Source organism: Panicum virgatum, chromosome 8K (assembly GCF_016808335.1).
Source record: "Panicum virgatum strain AP13 chromosome 8K, P.virgatum_v5, whole genome shotgun sequence".
Lineage (NCBI taxonomy): Eukaryota > Viridiplantae > Streptophyta > Magnoliopsida > Poales > Poaceae > Panicum > Panicum virgatum.
Genome location: NC_053143.1, coordinates 43,361,504 through 43,382,860, shown reverse-complemented (window position 1 = coordinate 43,382,860; position 21,357 = coordinate 43,361,504). Strand labels below are relative to the sequence as shown.

At 44.0% G+C, this 21,357-nt stretch overlaps 3 protein-coding genes and 1 long non-coding RNA gene across 4 annotated transcripts; 2 read left to right on the top strand and 2 right to left on the bottom strand.

Moving 5' to 3' along the window:
• Positions 1-2,747: 2,747 nt before the first annotated feature.
• LOC120644783 (pathogenesis-related protein PR-4-like) lies at positions 2,748-3,788 on the bottom strand. The gene is made up of 2 exons (XM_039921492.1): positions 3,336-3,788; positions 2,748-3,173 (listed from the first exon to the last, which is right to left on the bottom strand). Exons 1-2 carry the CDS (start codon positions 3,603-3,605, stop codon positions 2,994-2,996), a joined length of 450 nt encoding a protein of 149 aa, XP_039777426.1. The 5' UTR covers positions 3,606-3,788; the 3' UTR covers positions 2,748-2,993.
• Positions 3,789-10,822: 7,034 nt separating this feature from the next.
• On the bottom strand, positions 10,823-11,308 carry LOC120645784 (pathogenesis-related protein PR-4-like). The gene has a single exon (XM_039922524.1). The coding sequence runs from the start codon at positions 11,306-11,308 to the stop codon at positions 10,823-10,825; it is 486 nt and encodes a 161-aa protein (XP_039778458.1).
• Positions 11,309-13,442: 2,134 nt separating this feature from the next.
• On the top strand, positions 13,443-13,913 carry LOC120645783 (pathogenesis-related protein PR-4-like). Its single transcript, XM_039922523.1, has one exon. It carries the CDS (start codon positions 13,443-13,445, stop codon positions 13,911-13,913), a length of 471 nt encoding a protein of 156 aa, XP_039778457.1.
• A 5,317-nt stretch (positions 13,914-19,230) lies between these two features.
• LOC120646334 lies at positions 19,231-20,777 on the top strand. The gene is made up of 2 exons (XR_005664386.1): positions 19,231-19,489; positions 20,099-20,777. It is a non-coding gene; the product is annotated as an uncharacterized LOC120646334 (long non-coding RNA).
• Positions 20,778-21,357: the final 580 nt, after the last annotated feature.

The window sequence follows — 21,357 nt, the reverse complement described above, 5'->3', positions numbered from 1 at the left end:
TGCGAGAATGGCTGGTGTGCAGGACTTTAAGTGACCAACAGAGCTTGATTATTACAATCTACTCAAAAGTGACTGACAGAGCTTCTTATTTCTGGAAAAATCTATGTTTAGTCAATTATGTTTTCCTCTGTATTGTCAGTTTAACTTGCTTATAAAGTTCTGTCTTAACTTTTTGTAAAACTTTTGAGCAGACGCAATATGCTCAAAAGTTAAAGAGGGGCAAAGATAATTAGCCATTGCTGCATTTCTTTGCTTACCTGTGGCGTTACCACGGGCGCACTTGCTTATAAATTCTATTTTTTGTTTCTGCATATTTTTTCCATGCATGTGATGTTAGTTCAGGTTAATTTATCAACATATGCTATTGACATCGAAATTAAAACACATTCAATTTGTGGAATTGTATAGATGGATTTGCAAGAGAATAGATTCAAGCTACAGGCTCCTGGTCTTATCATAGTCCTGTATGCATTCTTTCTCAGTACAAATACTGTGATACTGCACATAAATATATTTATTTTTTTAACTCGTAGCGTAAGCATGGGCCAATTTACTAGTGGTTGATAAGGATTGCACAAATCTCAAACAATGTAAGATAGGTAGCTTAGAGCATCTCCAAGAGTACCCTATTTCTCTTCCAAATTCTTGTTTTTTTTTGAAAAAAAAACTACTCTCTAATAGTTCTCCATCCTAATTCCTATCTCCTAACAATTGACAAATTGAGTTCCCTTGTGCGTAAAAATACGCACGCCTCCATCGCTCCCCATCGCCCTCCTCTGTGACTTTTTTTTGTCACGCTGTCTTCTTCCCTGCATCATCCCTCCTTTGCGCCATGAATCCAGTCCATTCTTTTAGTTTTTCCCATGTTTTAGGATTTAGTTTTTTGTGGCTACCGCTGCTGTTGTTGGCCTGTTCGCCATGGTTTGCGCCGCCGCCACTTCTTCCTGCACCGATTCGGCCGCCTTGGTGTATGACCGGTGCAAGTAAGAGGTAAAACGAAACCCTCTCGCCGTCCTCTTTTTCTTCCCCCAAATTCTAAGCCCTCTCGTGTCCTAAATCACCAGTAATCTGACTTGCAAGAAGCTCATGTCCGCCAGCCATGGAAGTTTCTCGTGAAATTATTCTTGTGGGACCACAACTTTTCATTTTTGGGAGTAAAAATAAGGAACTATTGGAGATGAACTCTTTTTTGCATCTCCATACCTATTTGGGGAGTTAGCAAATAATAAGTTTTGAAGAGAAAATATTAGGAACTTTTGGAGATGCTCTTACAAATCTAGTGAAAGATATATAGAATTTCCTGGGATTCCCCTCCACGGCTACCCGTAACTTATGCTGTGCTTGGGCCGGGCCTGATGCCGGCCCATCTAAACATGCCATAAACAAGCGTTTTTTTATTTTTATATTTTTCAAAATCGTTTTTTACAGAAATATATTTTCGGTTTCATAATTTATTTTGTACCCCTACCGCCCGGCTGTGAGGCGGCCGGCCCCCTGCCGCCCTGCTGCCGGGCGGTAGGGACCTGAATGTAAATAAAATTTATTTTTATTCGTATTTTAGACCCTGGGGGGAGGCTGCCGCCCAGCAGCCGGGCGGCCGGTACCCGCCGCCCGGTGGCGGGGCGGTAGGCCTACCCGCCGCCCGGTAGGGGGCCGCCCCCTCTACATAAAAGGCTGAGCTCCCCCTCCCCCCTCATTTGCTTCCCACGACATCCAGAGAGGGGGAGGGGGAGAGGAGGGGTGACGGAGGGAGTTGCAGCGACGAAGCCCTTCCGGATTTTGGATCCGAACCGCAGGTAATAAATATTTCTCAACTTTCTTATTCTAAATTTTTTGTATGTTTAATTCTATAATTAGTGTATGCAGCAGTAATAATATTTTAGTGATTTAGGTACAGTTTTTATTATAATTTATGTACAATTAGTATTAGTTTTTAGAAAAACCATTTAGGTTTACCAACCTTTTTTGTGGTATTGATTAGTTGTTTAATGCGAGAAATTTTTTTAAAAAATGCTCAGAATTGTAGAAAATGTTAGAAAAGTATATGAAAAATTCAGATAAATTGTAGAAAATGCAGAAAAATTGTAGAAAATGTTAGAAAAATTTAAAGGATAATCATAACATACCGTTATTATGGAATAAAATTGTAGAAAAGTATATCTACGTGCATAAATTGTAGAAAAGTATATCTACGTGCATAAAATTGGGGTATTGGGGATTGAGTAATTTTTACAATCTGGACCCGCCCTTGGATTGGGATCACACTTTTACAAATTCCCGCTCCCACCCCCTGCGCCCCTCCCCTTGGATGTTGATCTGATGGTCCAGATTGAAGTTTTCATAGTTTGCACGGAGAGGTTGGTTTGCACTTGATTTGATATGTTCCCATACAAAGTCTCAGAATTTCAAGGAGCAGCAGCGCACATTGACTGGGCCAATGTCAATCCAATGGGGACGAAGACGTCCATATGGTTGTTACTGCACCTGGCACGTCGACTTCAGAGTGACAGAGAGTAGGTGCATGCGGGCCCTAGCATTTGTCGGGCCCACATGTCAGTGTTTGTAGTCGACTACAGAGGATCTCAACCCGCTTGAGCCTAGTGATGTTTCAAGTTGAAACTTGCATGTTACATCTTGCGTGCCGTCGTTTAGATTAACAAAGGAAATTTATTTCTTTATTTTTTCATTTTTGGTGGCATCGTTTCCGTATGCATGAAGAGATATCTAGAGAAGATGTTAGTTGCAAGTAAAACAAAAAGCTATTATCCTCTTTGGAGTGGAGTCCAGTTCAAGAGGATAGATGCTGCAAGTAACTTTTTATTCCATATAATTCAACAACAATAAAGCTTTTTATTTGCACTACTAGACTCCCACTTATTCATGCATCCTTCAAGTTTAATTTCGCCATGTGGGGTTACATAATATAATCCTGTACGTACGTGCAGCAGCAGCTGCTGCTGCTAGTACTGGTGATGGAGTAGTCGTCATCAGTTTCAGTTGTCGTCGCCGCAGTTGACGAACTGGTAGCTGACGGTGAGGTGGCCGTCCCGGACGCCCGACCCGTCGGTGTCGATCTTGCTAAACGCCGTGTCGTAGTCCAGGTCCAGCCCGCCGTTGCTGCACTGGTCTACTATTCTCACCGTCGTCGATGCCCCCGTCGCCGAGTTCGTCACCTACACCCAAACATTGTTCAGATCAGACGGAGTTCATCTACTCCATCTAGGAGCTCATATTAGTCGTTTTAACTTTTCTAGATGTATAGTAAAATTAAAGTATCTAAAAAATTTAAAACAACTAATAATTTAGGATGAAAAAGAGTAGAAGCTTTATATTACCTGGAGGCACTGCCCGCACGAGGCCTGGCCGGTGGGGCCGGCGGGCCCGCAGAAGGCTGTCCAGCCGTACCGGCTGCGCCACGCGAGCGACTTGCCGGCGTCCCAGGTGGCGCAGTACACGCTGGCGGCGTTCAGGTCCCAGTTGATGTTCTGCGGGCGGTAGTAGTTGTAGGTCGCGCGCACGCCGGACGCCTGCTGCGCCGCGGCCATGGCCGCCGCCGCGCACAGCAGCGCCGCCACCAGCGCAAGCCGCCCGCCTCCTCCGGCCATCCTCCTACTGTAAGCTCAGATGAGAATGAGGAGTTTACTCGCCGTAAGCTATGTATGCAACAGATAGATCTCTTCGCTACTAGCTTGTGCCTTGTGATGTGCTGCTGCTACGATTAATTTATAGGCGCTGGCTGATCAGACTGATGATGAGAGCATTGCATTGACTCTTCTCGATCGCCCGAAATTCGCGGCGAAACTTTGTCCAACGATTTCCTTGCCAAATTAATCTGCTAGATTCTAGACGCATGCGTGCGCGACCTTCTTGGAAAGGTCAATTTGACAAAGTCGCTGGCTTGATTTGCTTGCAGAAATGCAGAGTCGACTGAGCGAGCCAGGGCTGGCATATGCCTTGGAATTCCACGAGCGAGCTGCCAACATTGACCGGGGCAGAGAGCATGCAGCCCAACGGAGAAGACGACGTGTGTGGCTGGGCTCTCTCCTGCGCTGGACATGGCTGATCTGATCTCATATTTTTTGGTTGGATAGAGTTTTATGCAGCTTTGAACAGTGTGAACTGTGAAGCCTGTCTCGTGTTGGCGTTTCCACCAACGTCGTGCTCAACAAAGAGTACACAAGCAAAGAGCGCGCCACAGGAAACTTCTGTGACGAAAAAAAAAGGTGTTGATCTAGCTGGCCTCCTGGAAAATGAACGCCGTAAAAGTTCAAAATGCGTGCTTCCTCTCATTTTATTTATTTTTGTTGCTGTGAATGGATTGAAGGTCAGCGTAATTGTGTGGGCTACTAATTCAAGATCCCTTCATATGATCGTAGAGGCTAGTAGTAGGGTATTTACTGCATGCACATATAGCCATTAGAGGCGATAAATTGGCTTCATGAAATTGGCCATTTTGTTTCTAGTATGTGGTTTACTTAGGCCAGTCTTAGTGCACAGTTTTATGGTACTGTTAACTAGATTGAGATTCATGGTGCTCTCCTCACATCTCATAAAACTTTATCCTTCTCTCTCATAGTCATGTTAGCAAAATTGATGATATTTAATGCCATAAAACCATCCATGAAACATCCATTGAGACTGGCCTTATATTGAATAAATAGGACTTTATTAAATGATGTCTTACTTTTTGAATAAATAGGAAAATTACTGCCCATGTAGAGCCATTGGAGACAATAAGTAGCTGTTGACCCAGCTTGGATGACAATATTGTAGTTCAAGGAACAAATGGAAAATATTTTTGTGGTAAATGTTTTTCTTCTCATGGAAAATGTTATGAAATGATTAATTAATTGGAATCAAGCACATAGATCATCCAGTTATTATAGAAACCAACAACCGAAAGTAATTATAATATTAATTAGGTAGCTATGTCATGACATCGTCTACGATTTAACAAGTACTATTTGTAGACATTAAGCTTGTTCATATTCCCCTCGTAGTTTAGCAATACTAAGTGTTTAATTCTCACAACGAAATGATCTCAGCTCATGGTTTCATAGCATAGTTACCAAAATTGAGAACTTGGTAATCGTGCTAGATGAGTTTTATAGGGATTGTAAGAACACTACCGGAAACCTCTAGTATGCCGTGTGCAAAATACTTTGTCGTGTGCCAAAACTCGGGCACACGGCAAACCTCACCTTTGCCGTGTGCTAACAGAAAGAGCACACAACAAACATTTGGCACACGGCAAACATTTTCTTTGCTGTGTGTGAGGGAAAAAACACACGGCAAACATCCAATACACGGCAAACATCCAACATTTTAATTTCAGGAGATTGATCGAAGATGGAGGGGCGCGGCGAAGGTCTGATGAGGTCATTCGCAGACCTGATGGGCGGCAGATCTACCGGGACAGGTGAGTCCTCCCAGAGGACTAGACGGACAGGCAGGAGAAGTTGGAGGAGTGGAGCGGGTTCGTCGACACATGACACCGCTGAGGGCTCTGGCACGGCTGCAGGGAGGAGGGCTGGGAGGAGGAGCAGGAGAGGGGCTCCTAGCCGGAGCAGGAGGAGGAGGAGGAGGAGGAGGTGGGCGTACCTGCCGTTTGGCAGCGAGGCCCCTCGAGGCTCCCGGATCGTCCGATACCTCTAGAGCACCGACCGGTCCTCCGACCTGACGGGAAAAGGTAAGTAAGTTTAAAAGATTTCAATACATTTCCTTTTGATATATTTAAAATTACAATTGACACTAATATTATCTCTCAATAACTTGGGCAAGAACTTTGTGATAGTTGTTCCAGGTGTTGCTCACAACCGCATGGCCAATGGCATCCTGGGACTGCTCTACAAGCGACACTATCCAGACGCCATGGATATTGCTGGGTACGTCAGCCGGCGTCTTCGTGGGAGCACTACAACGCCGCACCGGATGCACCAGATACGGAAGGCAGGGCATTCGACAACAAGGCGCACCGGGTGTTGAGCGAACTATGGGTAAGTCTTCATGATATTCATTGCACATTTTTGAAATAATGACTTTGTTCACATTTTTGTGCAGGATTTCTACAGATGAGAGGAGGGAATGATGCCCAGGGCGATGTAGGTGGCTAGCAAAGCATGTTGCAAGCTGGTGGCGGATATACTTTACGAGGCGCACATCTAGGCCGTCATCGACTACAAGGCTAAGATCGAAAAAGTGAGGATCTACAAAGGACCTGTGGGAGACATCAGACTTTCCCGGGAACAATACTTGCAGGTAAATACTCAATCTTACTTAAATCAACTATGCTCCATTTGTTCTTCTTACATGTCATAACTTGATGATGTGCAGGTGCCTCCGTGGTGGATTGCCAATGATTATCCATACTGGGAAATGATAGTGGACCGGTGGTGCTCGCAAGAATGGCTGGAGATGCACGAGGCTACCCGGCAGCGGCGTTTGATGATGCCAGGTGCATCGCACCATCAGGGCAACCGTAACCTCAAGGCGTATGCAGCTAGATATGTATGTGAATTAATTTCTTTATTCTAACACTCAATTCTGCATTATTTCTAATCATCTTCCTTTTTTCACAGTCGGCGGCACATGGTGGTGTGCCTTGCTCCCAAGTCCAGGCATACTGTTTGGCCCACAAAGGAAAGGCGACGTCCGATGTCACCTTCAACCCGCATGATCCGCCCGAAATGTACAGCAACACAAGCATCCACAGCCGCCCCAGTGGGTACACCTCGATGGCACAAGAAGTTCATGGGCCGGAGTTTGATCCGATCAATGAGCCCATTGATGGAGAAGTCGTCATGAGGGCGGGAGGAGGCAAGAAGCACGAACGGTACTAGTTTGGCGACAGCTTAGTCGACACGACGACTGCTCCCACTCTCTCGCAGATATGAGCTAGGAGTACCAGCTCAAGCCCGGCCATATGCCCACGACCAGACACTACACAGACTTAGATTGAGGCTGTCAAGGTTATTTCTGTTTCATCCGTCATTCCTCCATTTTTACATACATTTGCTTTGAATTCTCACCCTGGGATCAAATCCTGTAGGCCCAGATGGAAGCAGCCTTTCAAGCAGAGGAGAGGTGGCGGGACGAGCGGGATGAGATGCAGCACAAATTGGATCAAGCTCTAACATTTATGCAAAACCTGGGCTCGTCGATGGGTATTTCGCCTCCACAATTCTCTCCGACCCCACTTGCTCCTCGGGCAGAAACTCCTCCGACCGTAAGTGGCTTTGACTCCTATTAATCTAGAATGACCTAGAAATAATGCCTTATGATACATCTACAATGACTTATAACTTAGGTTAATGCTTGTAGTTTCATTCTTATGTAACTCAATTCTTATGCCTAAGTTTGAATGCCGGTAACTCAATTCTTATGTAACACATGCACTATATATATTCGCTTATGTGCAGAATCAGTCGGCGGCATCCAATGATGGGCCAGTAAATCCTGACTTCTCGCCTCCCGTGCAACAGCCTCAGCAGCCTCATCAATTTGTGTGGCCACTGCCTCAATGGGTGGCTTGGATTCAGCAGCACCAGCAGCACCCACCACCACCACCGCAGCAAGGTTGGTCGCAGACGCCTACATGGCCGCAGTCGCCGATGTGGCTGCAGCACCCGCCACCACCGCCGCCGCCGCTGGACCCGTGTGTTACATTGTATGGACTTGCTTTGTACCACTTGTATGGATTTGTATGAACTTGATTTGTATGTACTTGTATGGATTTGTATGAATTTGTGGTTGTCGATGAACGATACTGAGTTTCTTTGCATCTGTGCATTTCTGGATAATATAAAATTCCTGCGATGCTTCTTGGGATACATGAAATGCTTATTGTGATATATATGAAATGCCTGTAATGCTTGGGGTAACATATACATAACCGACAAAAAAAAAACAAAATGAAACTGGGCTCTTTGCCGTGTGCATTTACCATGGCACACGGCAAAGAAGCCCTAAAAACAGTGGCCCTGGACATTATTTGCTGTGTGCAAATGCTTCGGCACACGGCAAAGAATAGGGCTTTGCCGTGTGCTTTTGCCACGGCACACGGCAAACACTCAGCCTTTGCCGTGTGCCAGGCCAATAAAAGCACATGGCAAAGGTGCTGTGCCACGTGTGCCCGAAAAAATTGCTGAGGGTCAGGGAAGGCACACGGCAAACCCTTTGCCATGTGCCCAACAAATAGCACACAACAAAGGTGCCCTTTGCCGACAGCTGGTTGCCGTGTGCCCTTTGCCGTGTGCGACACATGTCAAACCCTTTGCCGTGGGCTTTTGAGGCTTTGCCGTGTGCCCCGTCTCCTGTAGTGGAAGTTTGTGTCACCACATTTGTACCATGCCATCTGAAACCTCTCTAAAGTTGAGCCTTATAAGGTTGAAAAGTTATATTGAAAAAAGTTGAAAAGTGGACAGTTTGTAGTTGTGGTTCATATACTTATAGTCGATGGTTGTAGAATGAACTTTTATTAAAAGCTAGCATGGACGAGCTTTTGTCATTGCTATTCTGATGACCAGTAGTTATTCAATTTAATTGCAGATATGCTGGCAGTTTTGATTGAGAGGTCCAAATCTCTAGAACTTTTGGGGGGTTTAGTCCCCCACCTAGTAGAAGGGGCACTTTCAATTTTGCAATATGCAGATGATCCAATCCTTTTTTTTGGAGGATGATTTGGTGAAGGCCAATAATTTGAAACAAGTACTATGTGCTTTATTTCGAAAATCTTTCAGGCCATAAAATCAACTTTCACAAAAGTGAGCTATTCTGCTTTGGCTAGACTAAGGAAAAGGCATATGACTGTGTGAGTTATTTTGGGTGTAAAGAAGGAACGATGCCATTTAAATACTTGGTTATTACTATAAGCCATAGGAAAATTTCTAAAAAAAGATTGGGGTGATATTGAGGAAAGCTTTCAGAAAAAATTAAGTAGCTGGAAGGGTAAGGTCTTATCTTTTGGGAGGAGATTGGTGCTGATTAACTCAGTCCTCTCAAGCCTACCAATTTATCTAATGTCCTTGTTTAAAATACCTAAAGGTGTATTGAAAAAATTGGACTACTATAGATGATGTTTTTTTCTGGCAATGTGATGGTCACAAGAAGAAGTACAGACTTACTAAATGGAATATACGAAGTACTCCAAAAAGTTTTGGAGGTTTGGGGATTTTAGATCTTGGGGTGCATAATAGATGTTTATTAAGCAAGTGGTTGTTTAAGCTCTTAAATGAGGAGGGCTTATGGCAAGACATACTCAGGAAGAAATACCTACAGAACAAGACTCTGTCTCAGGTTAAGAAGAAAAGGGGAGATTCACAATTCTGGACGGGTTTAATGGAAGTTAAGGATCAGTTCCTTGCAAGGGGCCATTTCTTGATCCACAGTGGCCATCAGGCATCCTTTTGGGAAGATTTATGGATGGGCGACAAACCTTTTAAGGTGACGTTTCCATCACTTTATAACCTGGTTAGAAATAAAGGAGCAACGGTGGCTCATGTTTTGAGCACCTCTCCTCTCAATGTAACTTTTAGAAGGGCATTAGTGGGTGGGGTGGGGGGGGGGGGGGGGGGGGGGGAGAACAGGGATAAATGGCTGAGGTTAGTCGGTTCTACACTGCATGTGCTGTTAGATGACCAAAAGGTGATAATGGTACTAAAAATGGCTGAGGTTGTTTTGTGAATAGTACTAAATGTTTGATTGATACTGTAAGTTTCTCACCATGCTTATGTTTGATTTGATACAAATGCGATAATGATACATGACAAAGTGAGGACACCGTTCAGCTCTTCTCATTTGCTGCCTCCTTCGGCTGCATGCCCCCGTAGCTTTCTGCTCTTGCGAATATATAGTTCGTGTAACCCTGGGATGATCGCGCGGGAGGGAGGCTCGGTGTCGCAACGACACACCATCACCTTCTTGCACTTTTTAGTAGTAGAGAATCCTCATATAGTTTAATACGTGATGTATCCCCAATTCTTATTGTAAATAAACTTTGCATAGATTTTTGGGACGTCAATTTCTTTGAAGACACTAATTTTTTGTGCATTACTGTTACCCATCAAAATAGACACCTGCATAGTACATATTTCAGAGCAACCTTAATGTTTCCAGAGAATAAAGATGAACTTCTTTGTTAAAAAAAATGAGCATCTGGGCCATTTACTAATGAAAATAAATTAGGCTGTCATGCTCAACTAGACTGACCCCTTAGCCATGACTCATTGTCATGATCCTGTGATAGTGGTGTACATGTTGTAGTTTTTATTTTGTAAAGAACCTAATATTTTTGGGAAAGAGATTTTTTTATGGCATATGCTACCAGAACATTGTTGAGAATATATTGTCTGTGTCACAGCTGAGCTGAGCTCATATGTAACATGTTTATTTGGAGGGTTCTACGGACCAAGGTTAAACTAACAAAGATTAGTTTCTTGCATTAACATGAAATATGTGTCTGGATGGTATCAATATAGTCAGCTTGAAACTTATTCTAATTTGTATTATGATCATACCTTTTTAGAAAGGGAAATATATCAGGTGTAAATCAACCTCTCCGTGCAAACCATGCAAACTTCAATCTTATTACATTTTATTTTTAGCTTCCGTAGCAACGCACGGCCATTCAACTAGTATAGCTAGATTTTAAATTGCAGAGGACACGGCTAGGCAATTTCTCGACAGACACAAGATTTAGCAATATACTATATCCATCACCATTTTATTCCATAATCATTGCAAGATTAGATTCCTTAAGCAAGAACAAGTATGCATGCCATGCGTAGCAGCTCAGCTACACTTCTGGTGATCCGACGATCACCAGCTAGTCCTGGCAGTCGACGAACTGGTAGTTCACCTTGAGCTGCCCGCTGGCCATGCCGCTGCCGTCGGTGTCGATCTGGTAGAAGACGGGCGTGTCCATCCCGAGCGCCGCGCCGCCGTTGGCCCTGCCGCAGTCGTCCACGACCCGCACCGTGGCCTGCGCGCCCGTGGCCGCGTTCGCCACCCGGACGCACCGCCCGCACGCGGCATCCCCGCGCGGCCCCGCCGGCCCGCAGAACGCCGTCCACCAGTACCGCGACCGCCACTCCGGCGGCTTGTCCTCGTCCCATGCCGCGCACGACGCCGACACCGCGCCCAGCTCCCAGTTCACCGACGGCGCGTTGTAGGCGATGTACGTCGCCGCCACGCCGCTCGCGCCCTGCGCCGACGCCGGCGGCAGCGTCGAGGACGCCAGGGCCAGCAGCGCCGCCGCCAGGAGCACGGCGGCGGCCGGAGCGCGAGAGTAGTTGCTGCCGTTCAGCTCCATTGATGCTAGCTGCTTGGTTACTAGTGATGTGAGGCTGCTGTGTGTTTATATAGCTGACAGGGGATTAGAATGCTCAAGATGGAGACAGAAAATGTGTTGCAACTTACAAAGCTCGTCAGGTGCTGTGCTTGTTTAAATAGTTTGTCTCGATCAACTGAGATTTAACCAAATGATAATCTTACTCTTATCATCGTCATTGATGACTAACATGCTTAGTGGCGCAATTAACAATGCAAATCTGATGACAACCTTACGACGGACCAGACTGTCATGTCACATAAACGGCAAACTCGCCTATAGTTTTGGGGAATGATCGATGCCGATCGTGTGTGAGAACACACAGGTACTTTTTTTGGAGAAAGGGAATACACAAGTACAGAAGATACTCCCTCCCTCTCTTTTTATTTACAAGTCATATTAGATTTGTCCTACCCTTTTCATCTTAAAATAAGTGTTGTTTTAGAAAATTTCAAACACATTACTCATCCTAAGAAATAACTTGGTTACCCCTAATTACTTCTTCCAATTGTGATTAAAAATGTATTATTTATTTAGTTTTTTGGATCATCAATAAATGCATATACATTGGAACTGGAAAAGTAACATCGATCTACTAAGTATATACCTTAAACATATGACATAGAAAAACACTTCAAATTAATCAAAATTTAAGAGTCTTCCTTAAACATATGAAATAGGAAAAACAATTCAATTTAATCAAAATTTAAGGGTCTTGTAGTCAATCTCCCTTATGTATTTATAATATATCCTCATAAAATTTGAAAAACAAATGAAAAATTAATATTAACACTTTCCTTTTCTTAAGTGTGTACTCCCTCCATGTAGAATTTAGATGTCATTTTGGACAAGATTTGAGTCAAACATTGGGAATATAAATCATGAATAACTTTTAAGTTATTGGGTTTGAAAAAGTGAAAATTATATGAATAGATTTGTCTTAAAAACACTTTCATAAAAATATACATATATCACTTTTCAACAAATATTTTTATAAAAATAAGCAGTCAAAGTTTTGCTTTGAAGACAATATCGCTGTCCTAAACATCATCTATTTCCTATATGGAGGGAGTACATGAGTTTCATTATGCAATTTTCCTTGGACATAGATCAAGTGATTTTTTTACTTTTACTTTTTATTTAAGATTATTTTTATAATGAACCAGTGGTATCCCACTCTGGCCACTTCTTTTCCTCTCACATGGGCTTGGTACTTCCATTTCTCCAAGACTAGAGCTCAAGTAAACTCTGAACCCTAACTCTCTCGTCGCCTCGTGATCTGAGCATGCTCGGAGGACCACAAATCTCAACAAGATCTGATGGCTAGCAAATAGATATAACTGAAAATAAGCAAAACCAACCGTTACTCTAACCATTTTGGGACTTGGCTTAGAGGAAGTAAAAAAAACTGAAGTACTTGTTGGTCGTTAGACCATCCCAACCCTCCTAGTAGGATGGTGTCCATAGCATTAATGAGGCTGCCACATAAATAATTTGGTGACATGGCATGAGAGTTAATAAGGGAAAAGATAGACATAGTTTCTCTTGCAAGACACCATGTCTACACAAAAACCAAGAAAAAGAGAAGAGTGATAGAGTGAATCAAGGAGAGCGAAGAAAGAGGGTTGGATGGGATCTATTTTCTCCATTTATTATAGAAACAGTGCATTGGGAAGGTAGTGTCTATAGATAGTTTCTTACTCACTTTTCTCTTTAGACATCACCTATGGACACTATGGGTTGGGGATGGCCTTATGACTATACATAACGACTGTAATCTGCCCTTAATTAATTCCCAGCAAGCTGCATTTTTTTAGATAATGAAAAAATTCCGATTTCAAACCCGTCCAGAGGGAGGCATCAAAGACACAGTGGATCTTCAGTTCCAACCATACGTCCATACCTCATCGATCTTATCGACTTGCATGGAGACGATACTAACAAACGTTATTTGCTACTGGTCTGATCAAGTCAGCACGGCAAAGTACAAACCATCAGCTTTGTAATCTGCGGTAGCAAATCAAAACAAAACCACGCTCGAACTCGCGGCCCCTCGCCTATAACTACTGCTGAGAATGTCCTCCTTGGATCACATTGTGCGTGCGCCGTGCCCTCCATGGAGAACGTCAGCAAGAGGACGACACCGGCGGCGGCCGCCGCCGCTCTCGCGCTAGCCCTGCTCGTCGCCTGCGCGTGGGCGGCCCGCGGCGCGGCGGCGCAGCGGGCGAGCGGCGTGACGGCGGTGCGGAACTCGTACGCGGCGTCGTTGGCGAACTGGGACCTCAGGGCCGTCTGCGCCTACTGCGCGACGTGGGACGCCGACATGCCGCTGGCGTGGCGGCAGCGCTACGGCTGGGCGGCGTTCTGCGGGCCGGCAGGGCCGCGCGGCGAGGCGTCCTGCGGCCGCTGCCTGATGGTGGCGAACGCGGCGACGGGGGCGCAGGCGACGGTGCGGGTCCTCGACCGGTGCTCCTTCGGCGGGCTCGGGCTGGACCCCTTCGTGTTCAACCAGCTCGACACCGACGGCCATGGCGCCGTCACCGGGCAGCTCACCGTCAGCTACCAGTTCGTCGACTGCCAAGACTAGCTTCGTTCTGGGCTACATCGTCGATCGATCTATCGTTGATAATTAATCTTGTGCTTCGTTTTCTGGACTGTTTGCCCGATTGACTGGAAGTAATAAAGCATACTGTACTTGCTGGAAACTTTGATCAGAACGCTTCGTTAATTTCGGACGGCTGGGAACTCGCCGGAGGTGATCGCTGGCGTCCCCGACGAGCAGCGGGAACGTGGAGGGTGCGTGGTTGCGGCAGCGGTACCGGACCGTCGGAAGCTGCAACGGTGCATGGGTGGAGATGTAACCAGGAATGTGGCACGGTGCCCATGTTCCCGTACCGGGAACGTCTTTCCCGTACCGGGATCGTGGGTACAATTTCGTTCCAATATTGTTCAAATTACTCTTAAACAACATACCACGTTTCTCGATCCATCGATCTGGAAACTTCTATGACTGTAGGTGGAGTTTGGTATCGGTGGCGTTGGCTGGCACTGACATTGAGCTAAAAAAAAGGGCCTAGCAGGCCCCCAATGGCCTGATTTGTTAGGACGAACCCGGCCCACCAAGCCGAACCAAGTTTGAGCTTGGGCCGGGCCTGATTTGCTCATAATTTGTGGGTTACTAGAAGCCAAACCCAAGTGGTACCACAGTTCTTTTCGGGGAAAAAAAAGACGCAGATCAAAACCACTCAAGTACTCAACTATGAGGAAATCTGCTGGTCATCAGAATTTTTTTAGATAGAGGATAAAAATCCGGTCTCCGCATACAAGGTTTTGTTTGCTTACAACCGAGGAAAAATGTTAAAACAAAAACACAGCACATAGGCTGTAATCACACAGTTCTAAAGGATCTGAAATCCATCACAGAGACAACGAAAACGAGCATGCCCTGAGATACTAGACCAACAGCCAGAAAAAGAACTAATTCTTGATCCGCTTCAATATATTCCAGCCCGCATTCTTGTAGAAATCCATAGCATTAACTTCCAAACTTTGACAGCCCCTTTTTAGAGCTTCTTTCTCTTCCTCTTTAGAGAGGATTGCCCAACTCCTGATCAAGTGTGTTGATCTGAAGATTACCTGCAAACAGGAATTAGGTTTTGATTTCTGAAACACAACGTCATTCCGGCTAAACCACAAAGCCTAGCTGACAGCTGCTGCCCCAATCAAAATTTGATTCCTTAGTCTGAAAGAGAAGCTTTTTATCCAAGACCCAAAAAGAGAATTAGTGTTCGTTGGTGGGGGAAACCAAAGGTGATGCTGACAGCATTCCACACCATTCTCGCCATATGGCAATCAAAAAATAGGTGTTGAATGGTCTCATTTGTATCACAAAAACTGCAGCTAGTGTTTCCCTTCCACTGTCTCTTGATAAGGTTATCAGCGTGGAACCGTCGGGGAGGAGTGGGCGCTCGGCACTCAAGGTCGGTGTGGAACCGTGGGGGAGGAGTGAGCACTGGGCGATCGAGGAGGAAAGGACGACCGAGTGGGCGCGGAGGGAGGGGGCGGACACATGGATTGGCAGAAACACTTTCACTTCGTTCTTTTTAGATAGTAGTAGAGTAGTAGATATATAATCAGTAGGGTATAAAATCCCTCTGAATTCCTAAAAAATTAAAATTTCGAGTGGGTTTGTGCTAAGTTCTAAATATTCGGCTGGCTGTGGCTGGTGCTGATTTGCTGTGAGAGAAAAGTTGCCTACCGCTGTGGCACGTATTTGCTGATTTGCCCAGTGGAGTGGCGGCAGGCTCCCTCCAAGGACCACTGCGCAAATTTTTTTTATTTACATATAGGTCCCTACCGCCCACCTGCCGGGCGGTAGGCCCCCTGCCGGGCGGCAGGGGTATAGAACTGTAAAACCTAAAACCAAAAATATATTTCTATAATTTTTTTTTTGAAAAATACAAAAATAAAAAAGACGCCGGGACTCGCAGCCGAACTGGCCAAAATCAGAGTCTTTGCCCACCTGGCCCGCCCGCGCAATCGGGTCTACAGTATTGATTGAAGGTTTTTGCGACCCCTCTTCACTCAAACACGTGATAAAAACTATTGAAAATGTCAAATGAACCTTCAAAAAAGAAGTTCAGCGGTTCAATTTCATACGTACAAATGGAAATAATTTGAGTTAATTCCCTGAATGCCATTGAAATTTTCGCCAATCCCTTGAATGCCACTAAATGGCATTGAAGGGATTTTTTTCGTGGCTATGACATGTGGGGTCAATGGCAATCAAGGGATTGGCTAAAATTTTAATGGCATTGAGGGAATTGGCCCAAATAATTTATACTCTTAGTTACCCCAGATTTGAAGCTATATGGATGCATCCCATATAGGCCTTGTTTAGTTGCGTCAGTAAATTTTTTGAAATTGAAGTACTAAATATAGACTAATTACAAAATTAATTACAAAACTCGTCTGTAAACTACGAGACGAATTTATTAAGACTAATTAATCCATCATTAGCACACGGTTACTGTAGCAATTTAATGTCTAATCATGCTCTAATTAGGCTCATTAGATTCGTCTCAGAATTTACAAGCAAACTATATAATTAGTTTTATGTTTTGTCTAGATTTAATGCTTCATGCATGTAAGATTCACATTCGATGTGATAGTTTTGAAATTTTAAATTTTGCAACTAAACAAAGCCATAGTAAACAAAAATTATTATCACCAATATACACAGAAGATGCATGTTATTACATGAAAATTCCATTAGTACCGTCTTATAGACTGCCTCATAACTTTCCGTGATCTCATGCCAATAATTTCCCTCTTTCCTTTCCTTTTTTCCCCCCATTTTTGTAATTCATCATCTGAGATACTAGTGGTGAAAACATGTTAAAGACACAAGTAGCGAAAACACGTCTCCGATTACTGCTATATTAGAGATGTGGTGGCTAGTCAAAACGTGTCAGTGATGATCAGTTCTAATATGGTCCTCATCAGTTGCGCAAATTTAGAAATGCAGATTTCCATATGACACATCGGAGATGGCTCGTTTCATGCTCTCTCGTGCTACGGTGCTAAGTTACTGTAGGTCGAGTCTTTGGAGTAGTTTGGATAAAGGCAGAGGAGGTGTGATCTCACAAGCAGCATATACCTCAACAAATTCCATAACAGTAGGTTGCATGGTTAATATAATGAGTATAAACTTTTGGTCTGCAAAAGGTGAAAATAACAGCAGGTTGCATTTCGCATGGTCCAACCTAGCTAACTGTACGTGGTAGGATAACAAGACTTATGTGTGTAACGAACATGGCACCATTTATGCCATTTCGAGTGATTTTGGTGATCGAATAACAACACAACACTTGGACTAATATGATTGTTAAGATGACCATTCTCAGGCTTTTAGGTTCAAGTGATGACAAAGAGAAAGAGAAGACAGGCGTAGTAAGGTCCGAAGGGCTGCCCCTACGGGAGTTCCGCATAAGGCATCGGTGCATCCGATGGTTGTCGGAAGAACCGACGCCATGACAGAAGGGAATTGAAGCCAAGTCAGCTTATGGGCACCGGATGAACCGACGGGTCAAAAAGGGGCATCGGTGCATTGGGCGTCATATGTTCCAGAGACGATGTTAAGAGCCCAGGAGAAGTTTCTTCAGCACCGGTTCAACCGACGGTGCATCAGAGTATACCATCGGTGCAATGACGTCAGCTGTCAGGAGAAGATCCTTCAGCACCGGTTGAACCGATGAAGCATCGGTGCATAGCATCGGTTCAACCGGTGGTCACTGTGTCAGCAGTCAGAAGCTCAACGGCTATTTCGTGTCTTAGAGTGACCGGAAGAACCGACGCTACCCCTGCCAGAGGCATCGGTTCTTTCCGGTGGTACACAGATTTTCAGCTAACCGTTGGAGCAACGGCTACAAAACTTGGTGGCCTATATATACGCCTCACCCTGGCCATTTGAAGATTGCTGGAGTTGCTGAACATCCCACACACACCTAAGAACATCTCCAAGCCATACAAAAGCATAAAGATCATATCCTTAGCCCTTAGCACACTTTGAGAGTGTTGTGTAAAGGATTAGCTCTTAGTGAGTGAGATTGCAAGGCTTCAAGCCTTTGTGCTGTGGTTCATTAGCGAACCAAAATAAGAGCTTTGTGCGCCGGCACCTTGGAGCGTGAAGCTCGCCGGCAACGTCATCGACCCTCCGACTTGGTGTGGAGCGGCGACGACAACTTTGTGCGGAGGACGTGGAGACCCCCATCCTTTGTGGAGAAGCTCCTTAGTGGAACCCGGGGCCAAGGTGACCGTGATTGTGTTCACGGAAGAGACTTGGTGACCGAGTAGCAATACTCTTAGTGAGTGCTACAACAACGTGGATGTAGGTGTGCCTTTGTGGCTAACCGAACCACGGGATAAACCCCGCATCAAGAGTTTGCTATCTCTTATCCCGCTTTTTAAGCTTCCGCATTACATACTATCAATTTGTGTGCCTTTACTTTCATAGAATAATTTCTTGATAGAAAATGCTATAGGTTGCTAAACTCTTTTGGGATAGGGGTTTCACACTAGAACAATCTCGTTGCACATCTAGATAGCATGTTTTAGTTTAAGTTTTGTGCAAATTAGTTGGAGCCATTGGTCTAAGTTTTTATCAGTGCCTAATTCACCCCCTCCCCCTCTTAGGCTAGAGCACCCGATCACTTTCAATGTGGAAACATTAAGTTTTCATATCTTTAGTAACGTATCTTTGATCTTTATATTAATAAACGTGGGCTAAGTAATCATCGGACCAGGGAAAAAGATGGGAATTATTTATCGTGAGGAGACTATCACAGTACAATGATGAAAGGAAATTCCAGCCTCACACACACCGTACCAAACAAGGATGCGGCGTGGGTGGCGAATGCCAAAACTTTCTTCCCTACGTCTATAGGTCCTAGCAAGGAGTAGAAACTAATCCAAGCGATTACTTTAAGCAACGACGTGGCGGACCTTAATTACCGAAATAAGGGAATCTCTCCACGATATGCCAATTATTCGCTTTGGATAGATCATAGATATATATGACTAGATCAAAGTCAGTGCATGCATACATCGGGAAAATCGCACAGACAATATGAATTACTACTTCCATTCATTTCAAAGAGTATAGTTGTAATATCCCAATTGTTCGCATAATTTTTATTTATTATTTAAAGTCCAGAAAGATTTGGGAGTTGATTAAAAGTTAACTTTTTGAATCGTTGATCGTATGAACGATCTGAGACCGTGACTGCGTAGGGCTCGTCGAAACGAATCCGTTTTACTACTCACATGTCAGATTTGGATAACGGGTGAATTGGTGGCGAGCCCATGAATCTAGACCATTGGATACGCATTAGTTTCTGTTTCTTAATCCCTCGAGACATCTGTTCCGCCCAACCCCTTCGTGCGCCGCCCCTCCCTACTCCTCTGACCCCTTTGCTAGCGCCGCCGTCTCAGGTTCGCGGCCTCTCTACTCACGGTCGCCCTCTCCAAGTAAGTCCCCCATGGTCCTCCTCCCAGGCATCGCTGCTGGTCCTCCTTCATCGATTGGGCCGCGGGATACTTCAGGGAAGCAAGGCAGTAGGAAGAAGAGAGAGGAGAAATTAGGAAGGGAGCAGCAGGAAGAAGGTTAGGGTCTTAAATCTCATTGAATTTCTTCCAAATCGTGTGTGTTTTTCCATACAAACCACCTGCAAACAGTAGATGGACTTGGGTATTTCAAAGTTTGGGCTCGATTAAACTATACCGCACTGTGGTTATGTCATATAATTTAGATTGATTTCTTTTCTAAAGTTCTGGCATTAATTGGTGGGGAATTCGATCCTGTTCTAACAAAGAAAGTTGTAGGTTTCGTCGATATCTTTCCAATGGCGCTGGTTTCGTTCAATTCCAATTAGCGGTTTAGCAGATATCATCTAAACTGTGTCACTGTTCCCTTTAGAAAAGTTGTGCGCAGAAATTGTTTATCTATTTTCGACTTATTTAGAGGCCGAATTTCCCCTGGGCGCTGTAACGAAAGTTGTATGAAATTTTCTGTAGATGTTCAAGATGTATTTATTTACTGCATTTGGTTAAGCGAATCAAAAGTTATGGGCCAAACAACAAGTAACTAAGAGAATTGATCGAATCTTCAGAACTTGTGAGAGTTAATGCTTTAGACTTTTAGCTCCTGATTTCTTCGAGTATATAGGCTTTTGGTCGATATGAACTAGTTTCTGAGAGTGGTTTATTCCATAGGTTCGATAAATTCTAGCGCGAGCGTGTGGCGCCAGGTTCTCAACAAGGTTAAGGCAAGTGCAATGACGAACCTCTTGATGTGTGATTATGTTTGTGGCTTTCTTGCCGCCCTTGAGCAATGTTTATTGGTCTTTATTTCATATGTCAATTTCTTTAAGCTTCAAGTTATAATTTTTTGGTTCTACCAAATGTTCAAGATTCGTGTGTTGACTTTCATATCATTCAAGTGCCGGGGGTTCGTGTAAACACCGGTTGTGCAATTTAGTTCTTATGTTCAGGTTCCTATGAATAAGTGCTGGCCCACTTATTCGGCTTTACCGGAAAATGCTAAGGAAGTTTCGGGTGACGTCCGTTTCAGACGGAAACTACTATTTCATTGTTGTTCCATGATTCTGGATTTCTGTTGTTCAAGTACTTGCAGTCGTTCTTCTAATTCCGAATTGTGCTTGCTGAGTATTTCTACTCACTCTTGTGTTTTATTTGGTTTTTAGGTACTCGCTGATCAAGTTTGCATAGGATGGGAGTAGCCACATCTTGATGAGCACGCATACACCTTTGTCATTCATTTAAACAATACTCTAGGCTGGATAATTCTTTTGATGTTGAGGATTGTTGCATGGTCATTTGATTGTTGCTTAAGATTTAATTATTCGGTTGTGTTGGTTGATGAGCAAGTTTATTTACTGTTTTTATATTCACTTTGCTATATTTATGCCTTGTATACCGCGGATGTTAGATTTTACAAAGGAGACTCTGCCAAAATTTACTAGAAATTTTATGACTTAGTGCAATTTAATATCTTTAGTAGTAACCTCCAGGTATGTCGATACTTGAGGCGTTATAATAGTAATTTTAGGAATATTGCTAGAACACTATAAAATAGATTTACGATGAATATTAATTGATTATTCTTGACAGTCAAACTAAGCCCACTAAAAACTAATGGAGGTAGCACGGTTTAATACATATGAGGAGTCAACTTCACAATTCAAGATATGGATGAAAAATTCGGAAAGCAAGCTGCTCATGTACAGTAAACGACGGTTCTACTAAAAGCTAATGTGTGCATTACTTCACAACTTTCTAGTTTTAAGTCGTGTCTCCGCTGACCATGAAATTGTCAAAAGTCATAACGTCATATCTATCGTTAATGTTGCAAACCCCATATATCTATCACTACTATAAAAGAGCCCAAAGGTCCACTCCAAAAATACCGGCACGATGAAAACTCCGTATCAATGCTAACATAGGTACCGGTT

Excerpts from the sequence above, each read along its gene's own strand:
- LOC120644783 (XM_039921492.1), bottom strand. The coding sequence starts at position 3,605 with ATGGCCGGAGGAGGCGGGCGGCTTGCGCTGGTGGCGGCGCTGCTGTGC. Across the intron at positions 3,174-3,335 it reads CGTGCGGGCAGTGCCTCCAG|GTGACGAACTCGGCGACGGG; the intron begins GTAATATAAAGC and ends GTTTGGGTGTAG.
- LOC120645783 (XM_039922523.1), top strand. The coding sequence starts at position 13,443 with ATGGAGAACGTCAGCAAGAGGACGACACCGGCGGCGGCCGCCGCCGCT.
- LOC120645784 (XM_039922524.1), bottom strand. The coding sequence starts at position 11,308 with ATGGAGCTGAACGGCAGCAACTACTCTCGCGCTCCGGCCGCCGCCGTG.